Source organism: Haemaphysalis longicornis, unplaced genomic scaffold, assembly GCF_048455015.1.
Source record: "Haemaphysalis longicornis isolate Haplotype H1 unplaced genomic scaffold, Haemaphysalis longicornis Haplotype H1 scaffold_4, whole genome shotgun sequence".
In the NCBI taxonomy this organism is placed as follows: Eukaryota; Metazoa; Arthropoda; class Arachnida; order Ixodida; family Ixodidae; genus Haemaphysalis; species Haemaphysalis longicornis.
This window is the reverse complement of record NW_027526361.1, coordinates 165,297,163-165,320,292: the sequence shown is the minus strand read 5'-3', so window position 1 is coordinate 165,320,292 and position 23,130 is coordinate 165,297,163. Positions and strand designations below refer to the sequence as shown.

Sequence of the window (23,130 nt, the reverse complement as noted above, 5' to 3'; positions counted from 1 at the left end):
TTTGCACATCCATCTCAGTAAACGGAACTCCTGTTAAACGGAACTAATTTTTTCAGTTCCTTGAAGTTCCATTTATCGAGAGTCTACTGTAATGAGTGTGATTTCAGACAACCATGCTATAAGCAGGACAGCAATGCAGCTCTTCGCTTACCCACCCAAACTAAGCATTGTGTACCAGCACCCTGTCGATTCATCACAGCCGCTGTTTTTGATCCTGGACCCAGTCCATATTTTGAAATCAGCAAGGAACGATTGGCTAAACCAAAAAAACAGTGGGCAATGCATGTATTTTCCGGATGCGACCAGCAATGACGAGAGGCCTCCAATCTTAACAGCTCCATTTAAAACATTGCGGGACCTGCACAAGGCTGAGCAGAATGAGCTTCTAAAGCTTGTGCCCACGCTGTCGCTGGAAGCGCTCAATTTGACAACACTGGAGCGACAAGATGTAAAGTTGGCACTGCGAGTTTTCAGTCCCTCAACAGTGGCTGCACTGAATACCTCTAGTGCTCAGCATGCGGAAGAAACTTCCAAGTTCATCAGCAGGGTATTAGATTGGTGGCGCGTAGTAAATGTGAAAACTCCATGAACGGGCGACCGTCTGCGGGACGAGTCACAGAGCCCCATAACAGCCGCTACGTGCCCTCACATTGAGATTTTGAAGAGAGTGACACGATGACAACGGCCGTCTCACTTCGGAAACTCACACAAGCTATGCTTTGCTCGAGCTGTCTGCGTACTGTTTGGAAGAACTAAGATTTCGGTATGACATGCTTGGCAAATTAGAGCCGACTTGGAAAATACCGTCAGTTATCTGGTGCCAACTAGCATATATCAGTTAGACAGATATACGAATCCGAGCGCAAGCTGAGGCTCCAGAAGGTGCCTGACATACCCGATCTCGATGTCACTGCACAGCCCATCTATAAAGTAAGCTCGCTCACACTCCTTGAGCAGTTTGAGATTTGAGTGACCAGTGACCATAAAGAATCAAGGCTGCCTGCCATCACGTATGTTGCCGGATATTGCGCTCATGCTGCACTGAAAAAGCTCGTGTGTGCATCATGCAAGCAAAACCTTGTCCTTGAGAATGTTGATCTTGAACTTCCAGAGAATGCACTTGTAACTACCATGACCAGAGGTGGGCCAAAGTTTCCACGGCCATTGGTTGTGAATGTTGCACTTCATACAGACATAGTTTTAGACAAGCTGAGAAGCAAAGATCTTGCTGCTAAGTTCCTCACCCTGCCAAACCAAAAAGAAATTGTTGTTTCCCTCGTGCCGGCAGTCATAGATGATGATGGGGACCTAGAAATTTGCGACTTCGGCCATTCACCGCAGCAGGAAATGAGCCATATCTTGAGTGCTGCAGCCAACACACTGCTGAACTACGTTTGCAAAACTGAGAGTGAGAAAATATGTGTACAGAAGCCACAGAAGGCAAAACGCAAGCTTCAAACTTTGACAAAGTGAAGTGCTTTGCCCTGAACGCTCATTTTGGTGATTTGCTGCGGTGTGTCACATTGTTTGGAGTAGCGAGCTCCTTTTTGGGTCGGAGCTAAGGTCTCCGATAAATCATTATTGCTCTCTCTCTGTTTGTACATTTTTGTACTTTGTAAACTAAATTATTGAATAAGTCAAGGCTTTTGCTGTCTGTCAAAGTTTCTTGTAGATGAAAAATGAAATCTACTTGCTATGTGCATGCAGAATGAAAAATGCAAAGAAAAGGATACATCGGCATCTGTAACTCTTTCTTTTTTGCAGGCTATTGCCCTTACAATAAAGGATCCTGCAACCACCGTTATGGCGTGCATCCAGAAATAATGTTACCAATTGACTGCTTGGCTTCGAGACGCAAACATGTTTCTGAAAATATAAGCATCGAACACGGGGAAGGCTGGCAGTAATCGTAGGCTTCAAGCAAACTCCATTAAATCGGCGCAATCGAAAAGAAGAAGAGAGAAACGTTGCTCCGTATTTCGACCTTTCTTTTTTGTCCATGAATAGAACCAGTAACACCAATTATTCTCTGAAATAGATATCGCCAATAAAGGCAAACTAAGGACGGTGCGTCCTAGCAATTCAACGCCGGTCAAGAACAACCGCCTACGAGCGCACGCATGCTAGGTGAAGCACACTTCCAGGGTAATCTCGCTTCAGTGACGTCACGGCTGCGGCCTTGAAAAGTATCTCAGGGGCGCTGGGTTTGCCCAAATCAATTTAAATTTACCGCGCTCCACTGCTCCAAGTCAAGTGCCTCAATGCCAGCGCTGCCGTACGGCGGAGACACGCATCAATCAAGGCACCCTACTGCAATGTTTATAGAGCCATACGAGCGTTCCAAGTGGAACGTGGAAGCTAGTGGAAACATCTAATGGAAACTTTCATTGCTGTTGCCATTTGATTTCTTAAATGCCGCCAGGAGCTATAGCAGCGTGGACAACAGCAGGTGACGGTGGTTTTCTGCAGTTGATGCAGTATTTCATTTGCCATCGCAAAAACTAGTCATCCATGAATTGCTTAATAAAGAAACACGGCAAACATCACTTATGTGTTGGTTTGCTACCTCGCATTTGTGTAATGTCTTGTTGTTGTTCAACAATATTGACAAGTTTGAACACTGACACCAGACTTAGATGATTAGATTTGGCTGTGGGTATACAAGACAACTGCGCAGCTTCTGTTTCACTCTGGCCGGGTGGCTGAATCAAGTCACAGGCAGACAGGCAGACAGGCAGACAGACCAAAATTTCTGCGCTTAAGTAACCCAAGAAAGACTTTTGTCTGTAAAAAACTGTCATTTGTTTGAAGCCAGCCACGTCAAGGTGTACCTGGCAGCTTGTAATGACTGGTGTGCCCTGCGGACCCCACTCACCGCCGAGTGTTTGGGCCACGTGCTCGCGCTGCACGAGCTGCCCACTCTCCAGGAACACGGTCAGGGCCGCCAGGAAGCACAGCCGCTGCGTCACAAAGCGCCAGTGGTCGTGGAACCTGCGTAAGGGCAACCAGGGGTCACTGCAGGGCCCTCTCCACATCCACTCTCCACGGCTGAGCACCGCACTGGTGGTCCTGCCATCTAGGCCAGCGGCCTCCCCGTGTCCCCAACTCTTCTCCCACTCGCGGCACGAAAGGTGACGGGTCAAGGGTGTCACGCAAGGAAATATCCTCGGAAGAATAACACTCGGTGACTACACTTCATCATCTTCTGCAAATACTTGACACTTTCAAGTATTCCAGGGAATACTGTGAAATTTGATTGTAGATTCGGCTTCCAATCGAACAGCGACAATGTCGAATAAATTTCTGAGAATTTCGCATATTTTTCAAATATTTTCTAGTTTGAAAGCCCGCACCCACCTTCTCCTGCCCTGCTCCAGTGACGTTCGGCCAACCGGCAAGTGCAGGGCACCTTTGGGGAGCGCCTCTGACCTTCTTGCAGTGGGCCAACAAAGGAACAAAGGGCCCATTTCGTCTACACAGATGCTCAAGCAGCAAAAGCGTAATGTGCAGCCCGCGTGTTGCTCCTTACAACGCCGCCTGTATACACATTGCCTAACGCGTTGCCCGCTTTCCAATGGGAGTGGTAGGGACGCTTAGTTCAGGCAATCGTCTGTTATGTGGCGCGCGCTGGCGGACGTCCCGCCATACGTCACTGTTCGCGAGTCGCAACGACACTGCACCCACTTCTACAGCGTGTCTCTGTCAGCTTTCCTCGAAGGCGCCGGAGCGCCGCCTGGCAAATGCTAGACAAACTGTCAATTATTTTGCATAGTTTCCGAGAAGTGGAGCTGGCTGGCGGACATGAAAGCACGTAGGAAGGCTACGGTGCGGGAAAGGGTAAGAGAGAGCAACGGGAGAGTGGCTGTTTGGCCATTTTTCGCTCACGCGTTAGGCAAGGATTATACACGCGGCGTTGCTCCTTATGGTTCACAAAAGGGACACTAAAGGGCGGAAACACGTTTGCCTGTATCGATAGATTAAGGTACCAGGGATCCAAATTCACCATTCTTGCAACTTGCAGTTTCATGAGGCAGGAAACGCCAGAAATGTGAAAACGGGTGTCGAGGCCCTTACACTTTCAGATACTATGGTTTGTGACGTCCCAATATTTGCGCCCAGCGAGAGCTCATTGAAGAAGCCTCTATAAATGTTTTTCCCTAAAAATAAACAGTTCGGAAGTGGTTGAGCACGTGAAATAAATGTAAATCAAAGCTTTCCAACCAATGCAGACAACAGATTTTACCCACCGCGACACAGGCTGATTCCCTCACACTCATCAGTCACCATGCTTTCAGCTTCATTTAAAAAAAAAAGCATTGGTGTGCATTAGCTAAGTCCGTGATGAACCTACCGTGATGAACGCCCATGCTTCTGCAAGCAATATCTCCGGCAGGAAACGGCAAACGGACAAGATGCAGAGCAGGCGTTCTGGCGACCCGACCCACCTGAACTTCTAATCTGTTCTCTGCGCGCGGACGTTGCGATGTATTGGTAAGGTGTGCCTGCGCCCGGTAGGAACCTCATCGCCCGTGAAACATTAGGGCACCGAACAAGATGGTTAGTGTAAGCTTACTGCAAGGGGGTTATCCGACTGATCCGAACCTGTGCTCACCCGCTCGCTGTGAGTTGTCACCGTTGATACATAATCCGTACATCGGGCGCTCCTAGCTCTACCCTTGTTCAGTATGGGCTGGGCGGAGCCGCTCCGAAGTTCAGCCATTCGGCCCCGAAGACTACTCGAGACAGCTGCACGAAGCCAGTGTGCATTTCAGGCCAGGTTGGCGCATCGCGCGAGAGAAGAGAATATGAGGTGGACGCGACTGCCAGACGACGGCTGCCACTTAAGCAATGCATAGCCGGGCAGCCACTCTTGCGCGATTCTTGAAACAACGCTTGTCACTGCTGTGTTAGTGGCTGCGGTGTAGGTGGGCACAACAGCCACTGGAGTGGTGAATGGCATTTTTGATTCGGCCGGTGAAAAATAATAAGCGAAAGCCAGCCTCTTTGATCAAAGAAACGTCCTCGGTGGTCGGCCATGGCTTGGTGTTACTGTCACTGTTGCCAGACCGCACCGGTGCCTCGCTCCTGTTTCGTGACGCGATGTTTATGTCACAAAAAAATGAAAGGGAAGCAGGAGAGAGCAATGCCAGCTTTATTTGAGGATTTCTCAGGAAATAATGCATCATTGCTCGTCAAACAAAAGCTGAGAGTGCTGTGAAACGTATGATCTTCCAGTTAAAACATAATTCCATTCAGCCTTTAGGATCCCTTTATTAACTCTTTCAGCCCTGGATTTTTTCGATCGAGCAAAAATTGTTTTTCTCTGTGTTTGCGTAGCTTTGGACCTCAGAAGAACAGAAATGAAAAATTGAGCTAACAGTGCAAGTTTTTATTAAATTACAGGCACAACAATCAATTTGGTCATTAGCCAATTAAAAATTTCCTTTCTCGTAATTTTCTTTTTGTGTTGAAACCTATGACACCCTGATCTCTCAGAAAAAACATAAAGCTGGTATTACAAGTATTTACAGATTCATAGACATTTTGACAAACCGGAATTTCCGTTTCCTTACCCCCCCCTGTCGTCATAACATGTGTCAACTGAGGCTTCCTTTGTTTCATATCGTCCAGCCCCGCAAAAGCGCAGCAATGGTGATGTCTATCGCAAGAGGAACCCTCGAACAACCCTTGCCGAGAAAATTAGCAGCTTTTGTGTTGTTCTTAAGACGATAGAGGATATTACGCGTTGTGTCGGCTACTGACGACACCAGGGCTGAAAGGGTCGAAGTATTTATCATTACCCGTCATGTGCTTGTGGCATTTTCTTTCATTCCTGATACTGCTTGCGGCATCGCTGATCATATGCTGCCTGCTCCCTGGAAGCATGTACAACGCACGGCCCACCCATTCCCCGGAACATGCAACAGGTGTTCAGCACTGCTGGCCACCCCTTCCCCCTGTTATTCCTTGTTAGGCTAGCTTAGGTAGTGCTACCCATGCTAATTTACAGAAGCTACAGTGGACCAGCGATAATTCCAACTCGCAGGGACCCCAGGATTTTGTCTGAATTATCGGCAGCTTGAATTACCAGAAGTTCTCGTAAGTATGACTCGAGAATTTTCCGGTGCCAGCGTATGCGCCTGGACATGTTGTCTCGACCTGCCTCGTCCTGGTACCCAAAGGACATTTTTGCGCTTCCCATTCTTCCACCCTCTTCACTGCTTTGAGGGATTTTTCAAGTTGTGCCCGCTCACTGCATTTCCTCCTGAACGGACCATGCACTCAAAGAAAGCCCGATTTTCGGTGGAACCAGCATGAATACCGGCCCCCAAGCTGCTTCACCTGTGGAGCCGTGGAACGTGCTCCCTGCACACTCGTTTGCCGATGGAGTCGTATTCCTTTGAGAGAGCGCTGCATTCATCTGTCACCCAAATATAGACGATGAGCGAGCCTTAGAAAATGCCTCAATGCCTCGTTGGGAGGTTGCTAGAAAAATGTGCTTTGTTTTTGTTCTTTGCTAGTGGTTTCAGTTATTCGGTGTACTGTTGCGATGCTCTGACAGTTCGCAAATGTTTGATTTTAGAAGGTATGTTATGCATTACGATGTTCCCGTTATGTATGAATCATACGCCTTGTTTTTGCCAGCATCCTATATGTTTCCTTGTGACAGTATGAACCTGTTTACAATCTTCATACATACATGCTCAGCTAAAATAACAAAGGAAACAGGACAGGCAGGCAAAAGAATGGTATACTACCCTGGAAGTCCCTCGCTCTGGACTGGAACTCTTTTATCGCGTTGTATTCTTTGTTTTAACCCCCCCCCCCCCCCCCCCACTGTGCAATGCCAATCACAAGGCTTTGAAGTACTAGTGTGGTGGATAAAGGCTTTCTTTGTGCACTGCGGCAGTGCCTGCTCCTGCAGCCAGTTCCCCCGTACCTGTAGTACTGTCCCTCGGGCACCTTGGACTTGAGCACAGCGTACTGGTCCCGCACGGTGGCAAACTGGGCCCGGCTCCTCTCGCACAGCTCGGGCACTGCAGCAGCAGCGGGGGGCAGCCACGCTCACTCCCCCCCTACCATCACACACGACGACACAGTAGGAGCACTGGGCACACCATCTCCACAGTGTTTCAAAGTCCCCCAAAAGACACCATTGTTTCAGTGGACAGGGACACACAAAAAAGGCGTGCCCCATGTACATGCCTTGCAACGAGTCCATGCACCACCCCTTAAGCCTGGCAAACTTTGAAGGTCTCTGCAGGAACGCCCCGGCCGGCTCAAGGGCAGGCACGGGGCCAACACACCCTGGTTAGGAGCAGCGGCAGAACCATCCCGAGCACAGCATGCAGGTCCTGTGGATCGGCTCCCACAAGCACAGCTCAGCCACATTCCTCCCCTCAGGGCAGCGCTCCAACCTGAGCCCCCTGCAACCAATGGCCCAAGACTGCTCACCACTACTCACACAGTGAGAAGGAACCATGCGATCGCTGGGGCACCCCGAAAGGCACACCTCCACTTTTGCATTCCCAGCAGAGAGACCTCACTACGGGACACACTCAGGGCACCCGGGAAACGTGTCCCTTCTAACCACGCATTGCAAACCCACTAAGGCAGGCCGCCGATGGAGCCTGCAGCTAGCACAGAGGAAGGGCTCATCTGTCTGGGCCACACGAGCATGCACAGCAGCAGCCAGTGCGGGAGGTCTCACTTTGGGCACGGCCTAGCCGCTGTGGCCACGCAGGTGTTCCCCGATGCAGCGTGCAAGCAATGGCACCACACGGGACACCCTGGCGCACCCACTTCCCTCTGCATCTCTCAGTGACTGGCACTGGGCACACTGCTCCCGCACTGCCCGTCCCCAGCCCATGTTTCAGAGTCCGGGGCCACAACGTGTCCACCAGGTCCCCAGCCGTTTCGCCCAGATCTGGTGCCATCCCGGTACTCCAGAACCCACTCTATTGCATGCCACCAAGGCCCAGCTCCGCTCCGCTGCTGGCTTCCTTCGTGCCACCCGCGTGCCAGGGCTGACCCATGCCTTAAGATTAAAACAATGTCCTGCTCCAAACAAGTGAGCTGCTACGTGAAAGAACAGCCAGGGCCACAAGTTCCCAACGCAACTTTCTGGGCTATTGAAGGAGAAAAAGGGAACGGGCATACAGAAGGCCATGCCACAGCAGCTTGACTGTGTTTATTGTGAGCACCCTTTGTATAGGCTCCCGCTGGGTATGTGCAAATCATTTCCAATATCGTCTTGTAGAGATTTCCGTGCCATTAAAGCTATCATCCTCGTTCAAGGCAGTAATGGCCCCAGTCTCACCTCTGTCATTCTTCCATTATATTTTGGTGCCAAAACCTGGGAAGACGGCAGCACAGCACAAAGGAGACCCCCACCTGCCCTCCGGTTCGTACAGCCTCCTTGTTTTGACCGCCGTCGACCGCCTAGCCTTGCCCTCAGCCAGAGGTCCTCATGACTGGCTTTGACCGCCCACCTATCAGCGACCAGAACCTCCAACAGGACACAGACATGTAGCGTCACGTCCAGGGTACCATGGTCGGGATTCACTGTACGCCTCCCGATTACCAAGCTGCCGACAACCTGGGCACTGTGCGTTTGTTGCAGAAGGTTCTCACGATGTCGTTGCGAGGCTGCTAAAAGCAACCACTGAGCTCCGGCAAGCCTCCTCACCGCCTGCGTCCGACTCGCTGGAGGCAATCAACGAGCTCGAACGGAAAGACGCTGCACTCAACAAGCTGAATGAGACAATAAATGAGCTGCTCGAACGAGACGAGTTTGAACACGATTATTACGACGTCTTGCAATACCAGGATAGGAAATGGGGACCCCTCAGTCGGCGCGAGCAACCTTGAACGGCCTGCGGGCACCCAACATAAAATGTGCCGGCGACGGCACTTCACACCGTCCAGATGACCCCTCCAATGTCCGTCCACCTCGATCACGACGTCTGCAATCTGGGCTCATGATAGTGCAAGATGAGGGACCACTGGAGTATAAGTGCTCCAAGAAGGCAGTGCAAGACCACATTCTGTTTATGGCGACCTGTGACATGACGGAGCTTGCCTCATCTCTACGAGAAGCTGAAAAGACGGCCGAGACAATTACACTGAGCAACTCGTTTGCTAACACCTCTAAAGTCTCACAGGCCAGGCTCACTTATCCTAAACTAGTGAAGGTGAGGCTAGATACAAAGATAAAACAGCAGAAGCCAGTGACGAGGCAGTGTCAGGAGTCCTAAGGAATGACGAAAAGCCTAAAGAATGAAAGGCTATGTTGACCATCAACAGGGCCACACAGCGGCTGCTGTCCAAGTAGAAGCCGAAACACGTGAAGTGAAGGACATGACAGAAAGCACAGAGGCGCCTCCATGCGCATTCAAGTATATCTTTGTTCCAGATTTCATGAAAGGGGAAGCCCTACCGCAGCTGCCTATAACTGGGCTATTACCAATTGTCAATTTAGCATGGGATGCTGCACCAAGGTTCGAGTCTTCTTAGTTCTATCTTCCTGAAGTTAGAACCTTTCTTGCTCACCAATTTCGGCCACTGAGACCATGTGGAGAAGCAGCAGCACAGCATATTGAGTTCACACCCAGCACGAAAGCAAGCTCTTCAGAACCAGAGAAGACTGCAAGGGGAACCTGAGGCAGGCGACATACTGATTTCAGAACACCACTCGACCCCCTACGCCAAACCTACAGCCACACCAAATAATTTTCCTACAAGCCTATAGGTTGTATTCACTAGCGTGGCGCGCATGCCGGCAATTGTGTGTGTCGCCTTAGCAACGGGGACGCGCGGGCTCGGGCATGGCGGAACACGCATCAGGCCGTCCCAACGAATTCAAAAGCATTACCTCGACGTTAACTACTGTTTTGTACAGCGCCCTATACAGCCTACCTGTCACAAGACATGAGCGAAGTGATTGCCACATGCCGGCAGCTGCTGTGTCTTGGTATCGGCCAGAGATTGTTCAGCGACCGGCGAACGCTTCCACTGTGGTCGTTCGGCCACTCTCTGATAGATGTCGCTAGTCTCGATTGATTTGATTGATTGATTGTAGGGTTTAACACGCCGACGCAACGCAGACGATGAGGCACGCCGTAGTGGAGGGCTCCGGATTAATTTTGACCACCTGGGGATCTTTAACGTGCGCCGAAATCTCGTACACACCGGCGTTTGTGCTTTTCGCCTCCATCAGAAAAGCGGCCGCCGCGGCCGGGAATCGAACCCGCGACCTCGTGCTCAGCAGCGCAACGCCTTAGCCACTGAGCCACCGCGGCGGGTGATGTCGCTAGTCTCCCCGCTAACGATGCACTCACTGGTACGCAGCTTTGCTACCACCGTATCTCAACCGGCATGCCCGTGATCCTCACAATTTCTTTGGCAGCATTATTTGACCTTTGTACTGACCGACTCCTCCGTGAACAACCTGCAGACACACCTGTGTCTATAACCGTACTTGCAGGCAACTGTGCTGCAGCATAGGCATTTCGTGCGTCGTGCCGCTTTTTGCAACTGCGGCTCTATGCTCATGTATGCGGAGTTCTGCAGGGCAAGCAGAGCATCCCCACACATTGGAACTGCTGTTATCCCTGTCTGTCGACGCCACGGCCGAGAACTGCAAGCTAACGGTGCAGATGGAGGACGCCGAGGCCCCCCCCCTTTTTTTGTCTCTGAGAGATGCGGACGCATGCGCAAGCATGGACACATTAATGGTGGTTTTCAGTGTTGCCAAGAGGAGAAATCGGCCACCAAACATTTATGCAAACACCATCTATAGGACAAGAAACCTTTCAAAAGACTGGGCACAGAGCTTGTTTTGCCTCAGCGATGCCTGGCTGTCAGGAAATCAGCATGACGGCGGATGCACCGCTGGAAGCAGAAGAGGTGACAGTATTCAAGGAGAGCTATCCAAGGATTAGCCTTATGGACAGAACAGCACAATAGGGTTCTGGAATAATTGTTCTTTCCGGCAATGTGGCAGGCTGGTTCCACTCGACGGGACTCAGTCACCTATAGATGGTATAGGTGTAGTCACTGAAAAGTTCAGCGGGCGACTTTTTCACTTGGCAACACCAGAAGCCACCGTGTCTGTGCTACTGTGCCTGCACATACTCATTGTGCCCGCACCTTGCACAGCAGCGGCAGCGTGCGTCGTCTGCTCCATTTCAACCCATTCCCAACCGTGGCGCTAACAGACCTATAATAAATAACCGCACTCACATTATGCGGTGGACTTCTCCTTACCCTCGGGAACTTAGCATCCCCCAGAGAATGAAACCATGGCTGTAAAAAAAAGCGACACGGCGTGCAAGAGCACAGCACTGCAGTCGCCTGCAACCATGGATGTCAACACAAGTCCCCTCTAATGCGTGGTTGAGTGCAAAAATCAAATAATGCTTGTGAAGCAACGCTTCACGCGTACGTCCATTTAGATGCGATGGTGGCATGTAGGGCCATCTGCCAAGCCGTGCAGTGCTCGCACTGCTCGCGCTCCTCACTCAGCACAAGCGCTGGAGAATCGCAAGTGCCCTTCAAACAAATTTCTCGAGTCTGGCTTCCGCACTGCGAAATTGTCGGCAGCAATATTTCTACTGTTATCCTAGAACAGGTGACAGAACTTAAAGGGACACTGAAGTAAATTTGTCAAGCTTCTGTGTTTGCTTGCATTGCGTAGACTGGCTCAAATAAACACACTTTTCATCGTTCATCCGGTTTATAGAATGACACTTGTTTTAAAGCCCGAAAGAAGAAAAACTACTACCATGTGCGGTCTGCGGCGGCTGCATCAACTAAAGCAGCGACTCAGTCCATACGAGGTGCTACTGCGATTTGACAATGTCCAAGATTAGAATTCAAACCAGTTTCAGATTCTTCAGTTTCACATTCTCGATACCTCAGTAATCGACATACGCGCTTCTGCCATATTGCCGGCTGTAAAATGCGGCAGATAAGCCTGGCACCATGACTTAGAATCATAACGGTCACTAGCCGAGCCGTACGCACTGGATGAATACCCTCCGCGTCACCGCAGACACTCAATGCATTGCACTTTTCCCCCACCTTTCCAGCTTGCCTGGCACGTGCCTGTATCATAGGAGGTGTATTCGCACTAGGTCAAGGGTCGGCCGATTCGGGACTGTGCCGGCAAGCAGTCGGTGCTTATGGCAACACCACGCTAACGAGAACTCGCCAGCGCGTCAGTGTCAGTCTGCACTCGTTCGGCGAACTCGCTCGTGGAGCGATAAGCGCCGCAGCGCAAACATGGTCCATTCAGTATAGAAAACACTGCCCGAAAACAATTAAATCAACTTAAAAAAAAAGTGCTTTGCAAAACAACAGATCTAAAGCTCCAGACCACTCAGCCATTAGCCAGCACTGGCACTGATGTAAATATAGGGCATACATTGTATAGCCTGTCTACATTTTGATTTAGCTTCAGCATTCCGAGCAGCTTATGCAACTATTTCTTGAATAACGCTAATGCAATAAGTGTACCCCAAATTCCTACACCTCTATTGACAGCATTCCCTAGGAAGAAAAGCCATTTGCAAATCATGCTGCTCACCGCTGTGCTAGTTCACGCACCACAAAAAGTGCTTCCCACACCTTGGTTTTATGCTGCGCGATAAAAGCTTCGGCTGGTTTTAATTCTTCAGTGCCTATGTTAACTTCGCTGACTCTTCTCCCACCTTCAATTAGCCTAAGATTTTTCTCCTAGCGTACCAGTCAGTGAAGCGTCGCACGTGCGCTTGTGTGGAGTAACTTGGACTTTCAGCTTGATACAGTCGACAAACTAACCAACTAGAGGCACATTCTTCCAGGCACACATGTGTTGTGGCTTAGTTTCAACTGGGCGGATGAATTGTATCCACCGGCGGCTGGCCAACTAAACGCTGGGCCAACTGATTCTGTTTGAGAGTTGGCAAGCCGCGCAGTAGCGCAGTCAAGCCAAGCCAATACGAAACATCATAGATTGGCAAGGAGGATGCAGAGAGGCAGACAGTATTTTTGAATTGATTTCTTTTAGTGACTCAAATAGTGTAAATGCAGCAAGAGTGCTTGAAACATGACCTGGGGACTCCAGACTACAACTTGTGCGAGTAATCCCGCAATGTTTACAAATCCCTTCACTGTCCGTTTAAGGGAGCGATGGGCTTTCAGTAGCATACGCACGTGACACGGTCCATTACGACGCAGCTGAAAGGCTTCGAAGTCTTTACCACTCTACCTAACCGCGCAACCATGTCAACTGCGTCCGGTGGTAGGCAGATTGTGGGGTGCTGCACGAAACAGTATTTGGCATCGAGTTTGGAACATCAAACAGCTCCAGCTGTTGTCACGTACTGTGCTCCATCAGGCACCAGTGCGGCCGAGCAAACGCGTGTTGTGCGCCATCACGAGAAGCATTCATTGTTTCCAGCATTGAGCCACTGCAGTTGGCAATGTTTTAGAGTTGACGGGCGCTTATCAGGAGATGTTGCAGATTGCGCTGGAAGTCGAGCAGCGCAAAGGAAGCACAACAGGACCGATGTGCTTGCAAACAACGTGTGCACGACCCGCTTCTTCAAGGCTGGGCTGTGACATAGGGTGGAGAAGCCTGAGAAGCACCAGGAGCACCACATCAGTGGGTACCACTGTGGGAAGACGCAGCTACCGCTCAAGCTGTCAGATGACCTGTGGGGTTCTCTGCGCAACCACCACTCCAGGTATGCAGGAACTTGATTGAGACACGGTGCCAACTGGAAACGCTCTCAATTAGCAAGAAAGTTTTTCCTCCGGTGCAGCACTGGTACTGGTACTGGTGCAGCACTGGTACACAAACGTTGCTGGTGTGGGAGGATGTTGAATCTCCCACTGGGTATGCGAGAATCATCACCACTATCATCACCGTGCAAAGAGTCCCCCTCATTAAGACTATTACAGAAAGCCATGGCCCCGGCCTCGCTTCTACCACTCTTCCGTTACACCCTTGGCCATTCCACCGGTGAAGGCTGGTGGGGCCACCCTTGGTGCGAGCACTCCTGACACGCCAGCACTTGGTCCCCATCAGCATCATGGCAGTTCCTCGCTCGAGCTTCCCCATAAACCGTCCCCCCGAACAACAACCGCTCACGCGAACCGTGTCCCCTCATTATTAAAGACTGTTCACTTTGAACGATAACTTCAGTGGCCCTTTCTATTGCATTCGAGACGTTCGCATTGACCTTACTGAGTTTGCTAGGCTCTACAGACTAACAAAGCAGAGGCCCCTTCATTGTGACACGAACCTTGTTAGAACAGACAGGTTTTGCAGGCGTCTTCAGCCGGCGAGCCAGCCACACTACGGCCAGTGCGTTTGCATCATCATCAGTGTGGCATGATGCGGCAATCTCGGAGTTTGCCATACGAGTCAGCAGTCAGCTCACTCGTACGGTGAACGGTGAGAGGGCGGTGCGATGCAGAACGGAGCACTTATGCACACTGCTGGGATGGACAGTTCCTGCTTTGTTCCCTGCCCTTTTGACGTGCGTGGGCGGAGAGAAACATCCCACCATCTCCCACGGTGCGGTTTTCCCGACAGTCGTATTCGTAAAACGTGCCGTTAGCTCGGTGGGCGCCGCACCCACTCTCCCTGAAAGCAGCCCACAGTCCCCAGCCCAGCAGGGCCAGCCGGCGACCCCTGTGGCCTCCTCCGCCAGGGCATGCGCAGTTACGACAGGGGCCCACCCTTGTTCCCTGGCTGCTCACAGCGTGCCAGCCACGACACCCAATCAGGAGATGGTCGCAAGTGCTGGCTGCTAAACCACAACACGCTAACTGTGAGTGGTAGCGAGCATTTGCCCCCGAGTTCTGTTTTTCAACTCTTAGGATCGTGTGCCTGCCTGCCATCTTTTGTGGGCTGCAATGAAAATGAGAAGAAGATTTCAACACCACGCAGAGAGGATTTGTTGCCTACAGCAATCCTAAGACGGCCGATTTCTTCTACATCACCGCCTGAAATCCTGCTCTCTCAAATGGAGCACCGGCTGCACCGCACAGCGTGGGGCACCATGGGCGTTAGCCCTCTTTTCTTGTACCTGTCCAACTATTTCAAGCACATCAATTTTACTCGTAAGACACCTTTTTGAAATGTCCAAGTACAAACTGTATACACTGAAATCGCTGGCTTTCACAGCGAAGATGTTTTTGGTCGAGACATTCATGGGACGAGGCGAGCCTAATGAGGGAAAGAGTAAGCGCCACGCAAACATGCAGCAAGTTGAAACAGTTCTTAAGCAAGAGACTTATATAGGCATTTCTAAGCTACACACACAGTCTGGTGCAATGTTTGTACTTGTCAACATTGTTCAGCATGAAGAACACATTAGGCCTATTTGAGGTAACACATCAATGTATAAGTGATATTTGCATTGTTATTTTAATTGAAAATAAATGGCTGCTTGAATTTCGCACCAGCAAATACAAGAATGAACCTGGAGTTCACAGGTTTACTGCCGCTCGTGGCAGTGTACCAAGTTCCAGAGTAACAAAATGTTCCATTCCAGTGGATCGCACGAGCAGTGGAACACAGCAAAGTTGAACTGGCCTGAACGGGAATCGATCTGCTGGCTTCAAGGAGTTCTATGAAGTTTTAGCCTTGCGATCAGGGAATGCTTCACTGTTAACATCAGCACTGGCAACGCTAAGTCAGTGAAGCAGCTGGGCTCATTTTTTCTCTCTGCATACAGCTACGTCTTATCACTTTCTTGGATACCATTTCCTGTTCTAACAATGCAAACGCTTTGAAAAGCAGCGTCACTGGAAAGGGCCCCCGCATGACTGCATGTTCGAGCAGCCCCCCGCAAGGACGAGAGACGAGCATCACCGGTGCCGAGTCCCTGCTGCTGGTGGATTGCCTGCAGGAGGGTGAGGATGGCCCGGGACGTCTGCTCCAGGTCACGCACGGCCAGCCGGATCTCCTGCGTGCCAGGGCTGTAGGTCAGGGCAGTGGCTGGCTCCCAGCACAGGCTGGGGGCACTGGGAAACGTGCTCGCTACGACCGCCTCTGCTTCCGCGTCGCTGCGCTGCTACGTTTTTTGGCTGGCAAAGATGCGCCCAGGGGCTCCACACCCCTCTGCACAGAACCTGACCCAAGCGAGGCCCCTGCAGGCTATGCTACGATGCGACACTGGCCCTTTCGAAGTCCCCGCCCAGCCCCAACCAGGGACCAGCTTGCCTGCTGCTACCTCCCAGCGAAGGGGCCACTACTTGCCCTCGCCGCAGGATGTCAACAAGTATCCACAGCACACCCCAGAAACCGTGCCACGTTTGGGGGAACACGCCACCTGTGGGAGCAGCTCAGTGGGACAGGTGGGTTTGGGACGGAATCCCACCCTATCACTGCTTACATATACACCAACAACAACATGCTCGTGCACAATGTAGCCAGCAGGCCCTGACGGTAAATCTCTAGGAAACGCCTCCTCATTTGGAGAAAGAATCCTGCTTCTGGGATTCTCCTTTCACGCAAGGTTTGCTCCCAACTAATGTCTACATAGCTCGGGACTGTTTTGGCAAAGGGTACCTCCAAAACACGCCGCCTGCCAGCATGCAGAACATGGACAGTTGTGCCTTGCTGTGCGCAGCAAGGCAGGTTGCCGCTGATGGCTGTAAGCGGCAGCGTAGCCAGCAACACGTGCAGCCCCGGGATAACTGCCCTGCCCTGTGGGCACACCTCCCCACATCCTCGTCGGCATTCCCAGGCAGTTCTCTGCCCCTCCCATGCTTCGTTTACTTCTGCACAGCGTGCCACGCACAAGATGGGTGCCAACAAGACCGGTTGTTCGAAAAAATCAAACTGAGCACAGAACAAGGAACAAGCAACCACGTGTCGGTTAAAGCAGAACAGGCTCAGGTTTCGGACCTCCAACCACTGCCAGCTTTGACGGGTTCCTAAGAACAGCACCAGACCGTGCCCAGCTGCCCATCAGGGTGCACCCTGCACAGCACAGGCAGCACCAGGACTGCAGCTAGAGCACAAACCGGAATGGGCACCAATACGACGTCAAACTTCGGACACAAGCAACAACAAGCTATCTGCCAATTTACGCAACGCCGGTACCTAGCGTCCACGCTGCCAAACAACCACTGCATAAACTGAGCGTGAGGGGCCTGCTGCTGAGCTGGGATTCCTTTTGCTGACTAGTGGTCACAGCACACCCCACTCGATGACACCCAACACTCCAGCAGCTGGTCCTTCATTGTGCAGGCTTCTGCCAAGACACCTGCCGGTGTCCAGCGGCTCTCCCTTCAGTTTTCAGGGTGCGCTGCTGGGCTTTGCCTTATCCCAGGGGTCCATGTAAAGCACGCCTTGGTGCGCACCTTGCCCGGGGGAGGCCCCGAGCATTTTCCGCATATGTCATGTCCCTCAACCACTGCTCACCGTCTCAGCAATCAGCAACTATGCCAGCACAACAACCCTTTCAGAGAAGTGCCCCGCGCAAGTTCATTTCCACCTGGGCGTTCCATAATGATGCCTGCCTGTGTCAATTTTTTACGCGATTTCCCACCAGTGGGCACTCTGAGATGTGCCCATGTGCAGGAAGGCCAGGCCAACTGCTTGAATCTTTTATAACCACTATAACACCACCAGCCCAGCATTTGTGGCCCATGCTACGAGCCATTCCACTCCATGCACAGAAAAACGGGGGCATTGGTGGACACAACTGCAAACACTTTTCCTCATTATTGCGGCAGTCAAAGTCTGCCTGGCTTCCTTGCCATGCTCTCCTGGATTATTGTGAACTTAATAATCTCAAGTGTGCATGTTGTTACAGACAGATGGTCCTTTTTAAAATGGGCTACTTAGGAACCTCCATGAGGATTGAGAACTATGCATTGGACACCGGTCTGCATAAAAACGTAGCGGAGAAGAAGCTAGGCGCCCTAAGTTCCCTAAACATGGAGACGTAGGACTGCCACCTTGCAAAGGCTGTCCACACCCTGTAGATCATTTCAAATGTGCGCTCCCCGGCAGACAGCACGTAGGCCGGCAGCATGCCGAAAGGCTAGGAAGTGGGGAAGGGCAGGAGAGAGCAACAGGCAAGTGGCCATTTCGCTATTTTCAGCTGACACAATAGGCAACGTTGGTAGAACAGAAGTTATTGTACCCACTCACACTGTTCTCTTCTCTGCGGCACACACACGCTTTGGGGATGAGCCAAGAATCGAGAGATTTGAGAGGCAACGTGCTCCCTCACAAAAGCATGAATTCAAAACAAACATTCTAGAATAACGCCACCACGTGGCCCCTCAACATGATAACACGTAAGCAGAACAAGTGCACACCAGCCGTACAGAACCCCAATCCTAGGGAAGCTGTGGCATGCGCCAGTTTGCTTGCTGGCATAATTCCTGCCGTAATATGAGGAATCGAGAGTGAAGGAAGAGACATATACACGATGCAGCACAAACGAAGGCGGTTGAAGTCATTTGCGCAAAAAGACAAAGAAGACCGAAACGAAGAAAGAAATGCAAAGAAGGTGTTAATAAATGTCGCCAGGTTTTCGCCTTAAAAGCTCGCCAGTGGACATAAGTTCCCTGAGGAAGTTTTTCGTCACAAGCTCTCAAGCAATGTTTCATGTGTGCACAGGCCTGCATGGACGAAAGCGTTAGTCCTAAGCAATGTATGACTATCGTCCATATTTCACAAGAACAAATTAGCCTTCCGTGAAATAAGCGCAGTGCTAACACAGATGACACAGGTTGTAGTGCGAAGGTACGAATTAATTTAGAATACCTGGGGTCCTTTAACATCGATCCTCGCACACAAAAACATTTATGGACTTGGCCACTATTCGAAGCACACACACACGGCGTCCCTACATTTAACCCAAGTCCTCGTGGGCTGAATTAAATTTGAGCCATCTCCAATTATATCAAGAGCCATCCCGAAAGACAGGGATTCTGGTCAGTTCAGGCCAAATCCATTGTGCTATCTCGCCGTACACTGGCAGCGAATCAGCTAAAAAGGACTGCCAAAGTAGCTTCAAGCAGCAACGTAAGCGAGCACAGCGTTTTCGCTTCTTTTCCAATTGTCCTTGGCACCCCATGTGAATGTTACACATACACTTCACACAGCAGAGTGCATGAGTAAGACGAGAGCAGTTTCGCTCTAGCATCAGGAAGTGACCTCCGATCTGTAAACACGGAAACACGTGCCAATATACGCAGAGCAGTTTAGCGACGGGATGGCGAATATTCGTAGTTCGCACATTCAGCGGATCCAGACCCTGACAACGGTTGATTGCGCTGTTGTCTGCGGCAGTAGCTGCTTCTGGAGAATACATGCGCAGACGAGGGGCTTTTTACCAAGCGCGAAACCCAGAGAACACATGCAAACGTTTGCTTTTCGCTGCCCTACTGGGTAATATATCCTTTCGCCTAATTACATTCAGCCCTTACAACGCATCGGCGCTTCCCATCTACATTAGTCTACACCAGATTCTACCACTAAAACTTGCTTTTCAACTAAAACTCGGCGCTATCGTCTTTCGGGCTCGCACATACGACATTATCATTCGTAGCTTTTTAGATTACCATTTAACAAACACCAACCCCACAAGATTTGCAAGAGGCCTTAACTTACTACTGCCTAAGGTCTACACTAATTACCGCAAACAAACAGCCATTTTCGCAGGCACTCAACTATGGAATTCATTACCAATAACAATTAAACTGTCTTATTCTATGCGTTCAATAATAACGTCTTGTAAAGTAGTCAAACCTGTTTTTCCAGAGCTAATATTGTATAATTTCTTGTTCTAGTGCTTGCATATTTTATTGGCGTGTTACACTGACCCGTACCTAACTGCGATATTTTAGTACTTCTACAGTACTTCTGCAGTACTACGTACCTAACTGCGATATTTTAGTACTTCTTCATTGGACAGTAGTTTGCTTGCTAACAATTTCTTCTGAATAATAATTTTTGTGCTTTCCCCTGTTTAGAGTGCTCAAACCTGTTTTTCTCGAGCTAAAATTGCATAATTTCTTGTTATAGTGTTCGCATATTCGATTAGCGTGCTAAACTGACCTGTACCTCGACTGCCTAGATATTTTTAACAATATTTTCGCATTTATTAACAGAAGGTCCCACCGACAGTTTTACTTTGGGTCATCCTTCTGTAATAATAACTACGTGCGATGAGTATGTACCGAAAAATGTTTAATAAAATCCTTGAATCCTTGATCATTAGACGCTATGAGCGGTTCGTGCTCATGCCAAACGCCAAGCCAGCGTCAGTGCATCCCATGAGCCCTACACAACCAAGATTTGACGGCTACACGCGAATGCTTCATACTTTTCTAGACGGCGTTTGCGAAAAGGTCGCAGAAGGATAACTTCGCTGAGTGAAATTGTCAAGCCAAGAGCCCTCACATTCGACTACGCTTTTGACAGGTCACCGCAAGCTTACCTCACGGATGTCTTGCTCACTGTCCAAGTGCTGCTGGAATGACACGAAAACGTCGCTTACTGACTGGGCCATTTTAGGGTACTAGGCAGACACTGTACGCGGACCTAAACTTAATTTTTATATCGAGCAAACTAAATTCTTTCACCGGTACGCGACACAAACAGAACTGAAAACGCGGCTATTCGTTCGTTGTTGCCAGATTCTATTTTTGTTTTCTGACAAAACCCAGCAGCTTTATGTTTTTCTTTTGCCTATTTTTATCTTAATTAGTACAAATTTTTATTATTATTTCAAAATATAATTTTATAATGTAGAAGTATTATGAGGCTTTCGGGAACCTTTTAAAAATGTTGAAACCGAAAGCAGACGACCAAAGTGCAGGACCGGGTCTCCAGTGGCGGCACCTGGGCTGAGAAAGTGCGGGCAAAATCAAAGAGACCTATTACCATGTTACCTACTTTATTTGAAAATATGAAGAAGGGAATGTGGAAAGAGCTATGGGTGAAGTCCTATTTGAAAGACTCCAGCAGCAAAGCCTCCCAGCTCGGGGCGGACCTTTCGACTGTGTCGAAAGGTCCGATCTGGACAGTGCGAAATCCCAGGACTCTCTTTAGAGTTATGGTATGTGTTCTAGGGCAATTCCAGACTGCGCGGAATAAGTCTGCTCTTAATTTGCATTTGTAACATTCTTCGTTATATCTCTCTTGGAGCATGAAGAACAGCCTGGATATGTATGGAAAAATGAACGTTGGTTTGTAGTTTTCTTAGGTTTCTTGCTCCTTCGGCATCTAACATGAGATGCGGTGTGGACATGGTCCTTCTCGCTTGCCAAATTTGCGTAAGAAGCCTTTCATGAAGGGATGGAAGGTTTTGTAAGGGTGGTCCGTTGCCCTGCGGTTGTTGATTTGCCTCGCTAAAGAGTTGGCTCTTTCGTTTCCTTCAAGGCCTTCGTGTGCTGGGCTCCATACAATTCTATGTTTGCCAATTGGTTCGGCAAGTAGGATTTACATGGATTCAGTGGGAATGAGGCCGCATATTAGTTTTCTAAGGGCTCTTGTGGAGTCCGTGATGGTGATGAGGTTTTTGTTGGCATATATTCTCCCCATCTTACAGTGAGTAGTATGGCTGTGGTTTCAGCTTCTTGGGGTGATTGTTTTCTGCTCATGAGAAAGGTCAGAGGTTTTCCCCGCGCATTAAAAACTATGGTTGATATCCCATGGTGGTTGGTGGCGACTGTATCCGGATTTTTCCGGTATGTGCTTCTTATAGGCGCCGTGCGGTGAACAGATGTGTATCAGGCGGGTATCAGGCGGGTGCGAAGCATCCAATGTGTATCAGGCGGGTGCGAAGCATCGAGAACTGCGAACGAACTGGCGGTGATTTTCGATTGATTTATTGTGCGGTTCAACCCGCCGACGCCAGACAGGCAATGAGGCGCGCCGTATTGGAGGGATCGGGATTAATTTTGACTACCTGGGGATCTTTCACGTTTCCGGAATCTCTAACACACGGGCGTTTTCGCTTTTCGCCTTTATCGGAAAAGCGGCCGCTGTGGCAGGGAAACGAACCTGACGACGATTTTCAATTTCATGGCTTGAATTATCGCCAAATATTCCCAGAATGCGTCCTGCTCCTCACCCCTGACAGTTCGTTTCCGCTGGTGCCAGTTCGTCCCACCCCGATATCACGGAGCGAGCACGTTTTCTTGCTCCGAGTACGAGGTCAAGCAGTATCGCCTCATGAGCGAAAGGAAGACTCAACCTCTGTGCCTTCCGTCTCCTTTTCCGTGAATACATTCACAACGTACACGGGTTTCGCTGCAAGCCCGCCAGGAAATGCCCGTGAACGATTTAAGACTACCTCTTCCTTTTTACGGGGTGCGCAGGGCCTCCAATTTATATTAGAATAATCATAAACTCCGTTTATTTTTTATTGTTCTCTGATGTTGCTGTTGGAGTCCCGTTAAAACGACTTTGTTTTATTGAACAGCATTTATTTGCAGTGCAAAAATCCCACATGCATTGCTTTTATATCTTGTACTGACGTAGGTATTTCGATTTTAACAGCTTATTTTCAAACAAATGGCGCTACTTTGTTTAAAAACAATCATATTTTTTTCCAAAAAAGGGGTGAGATGTTGCAGCCATCAATTAGTTCTCGTACAATTAAGATACGGCTGAATGTTACGTGCCGCATGAATTTTCATTATAAACGCCGCGGAAGATGCATGCACGATGCAGAGAAACCAATTTATTGTAAGCTTGCGACTATTAACAGCTGGCAAACCGATATACTTTACTTTGACAGCAGCATGTAATCTGCTTGGTAGTCATCGCCGTTGTATTTTCTAAAAATTTCACGGAGACATGTGCCGCCTGTGAGGCTGTGACCAGCCTTCCCAACTCGGACGATTCAGGGCAGCGAAGGCGGTAGCTTTCCTTCTGGGCTTTGTTTCTTTTAACGCCTCTCAGTCGATAACACTCCATCCTGTCGCCATTGCAGCATATCCCACAAACTTAAGCCACTTATAGCGCACCTAACCACTTGATAGACGCCTTTGCAAGGGCGGGGGCACAGCAGGCACAGTGTGTAAAGCAGGCGGCTGGCCAGGACGGTGAGGCTCGGCCTACCCAGTGTTGCGCGGAGGCGCGGTAGATGGCGCTGCGCTCGC

General features: G+C 49.9%; 1 protein-coding gene across 1 annotated transcript in view; it reads right to left on the bottom strand.

The window, feature by feature from the left end:
• The window catches only part of Trsn (translin), a 56,558-nt gene extending 35,890 nt beyond the window's left edge, over positions 1-20,668 (bottom strand). The window contains exons 1-4 of the mRNA XM_077707861.1: positions 20,460-20,668; positions 15,869-15,962; positions 6,941-7,037; positions 2,876-2,991 (exon numbers count right to left, since the gene is read on the bottom strand). Of these exons, the coding sequence (XP_077563987.1) occupies positions 2,876-2,991; positions 6,941-7,037; positions 15,869-15,962; positions 20,460-20,531 (379 nt within the window). The 5' untranslated portion in view covers positions 20,532-20,668. The remainder of the gene's footprint in view (positions 1-2,875; positions 2,992-6,940; positions 7,038-15,868; positions 15,963-20,459) is intronic.
• Between the last annotated feature and the right edge of the window lie 2,462 nt (positions 20,669-23,130).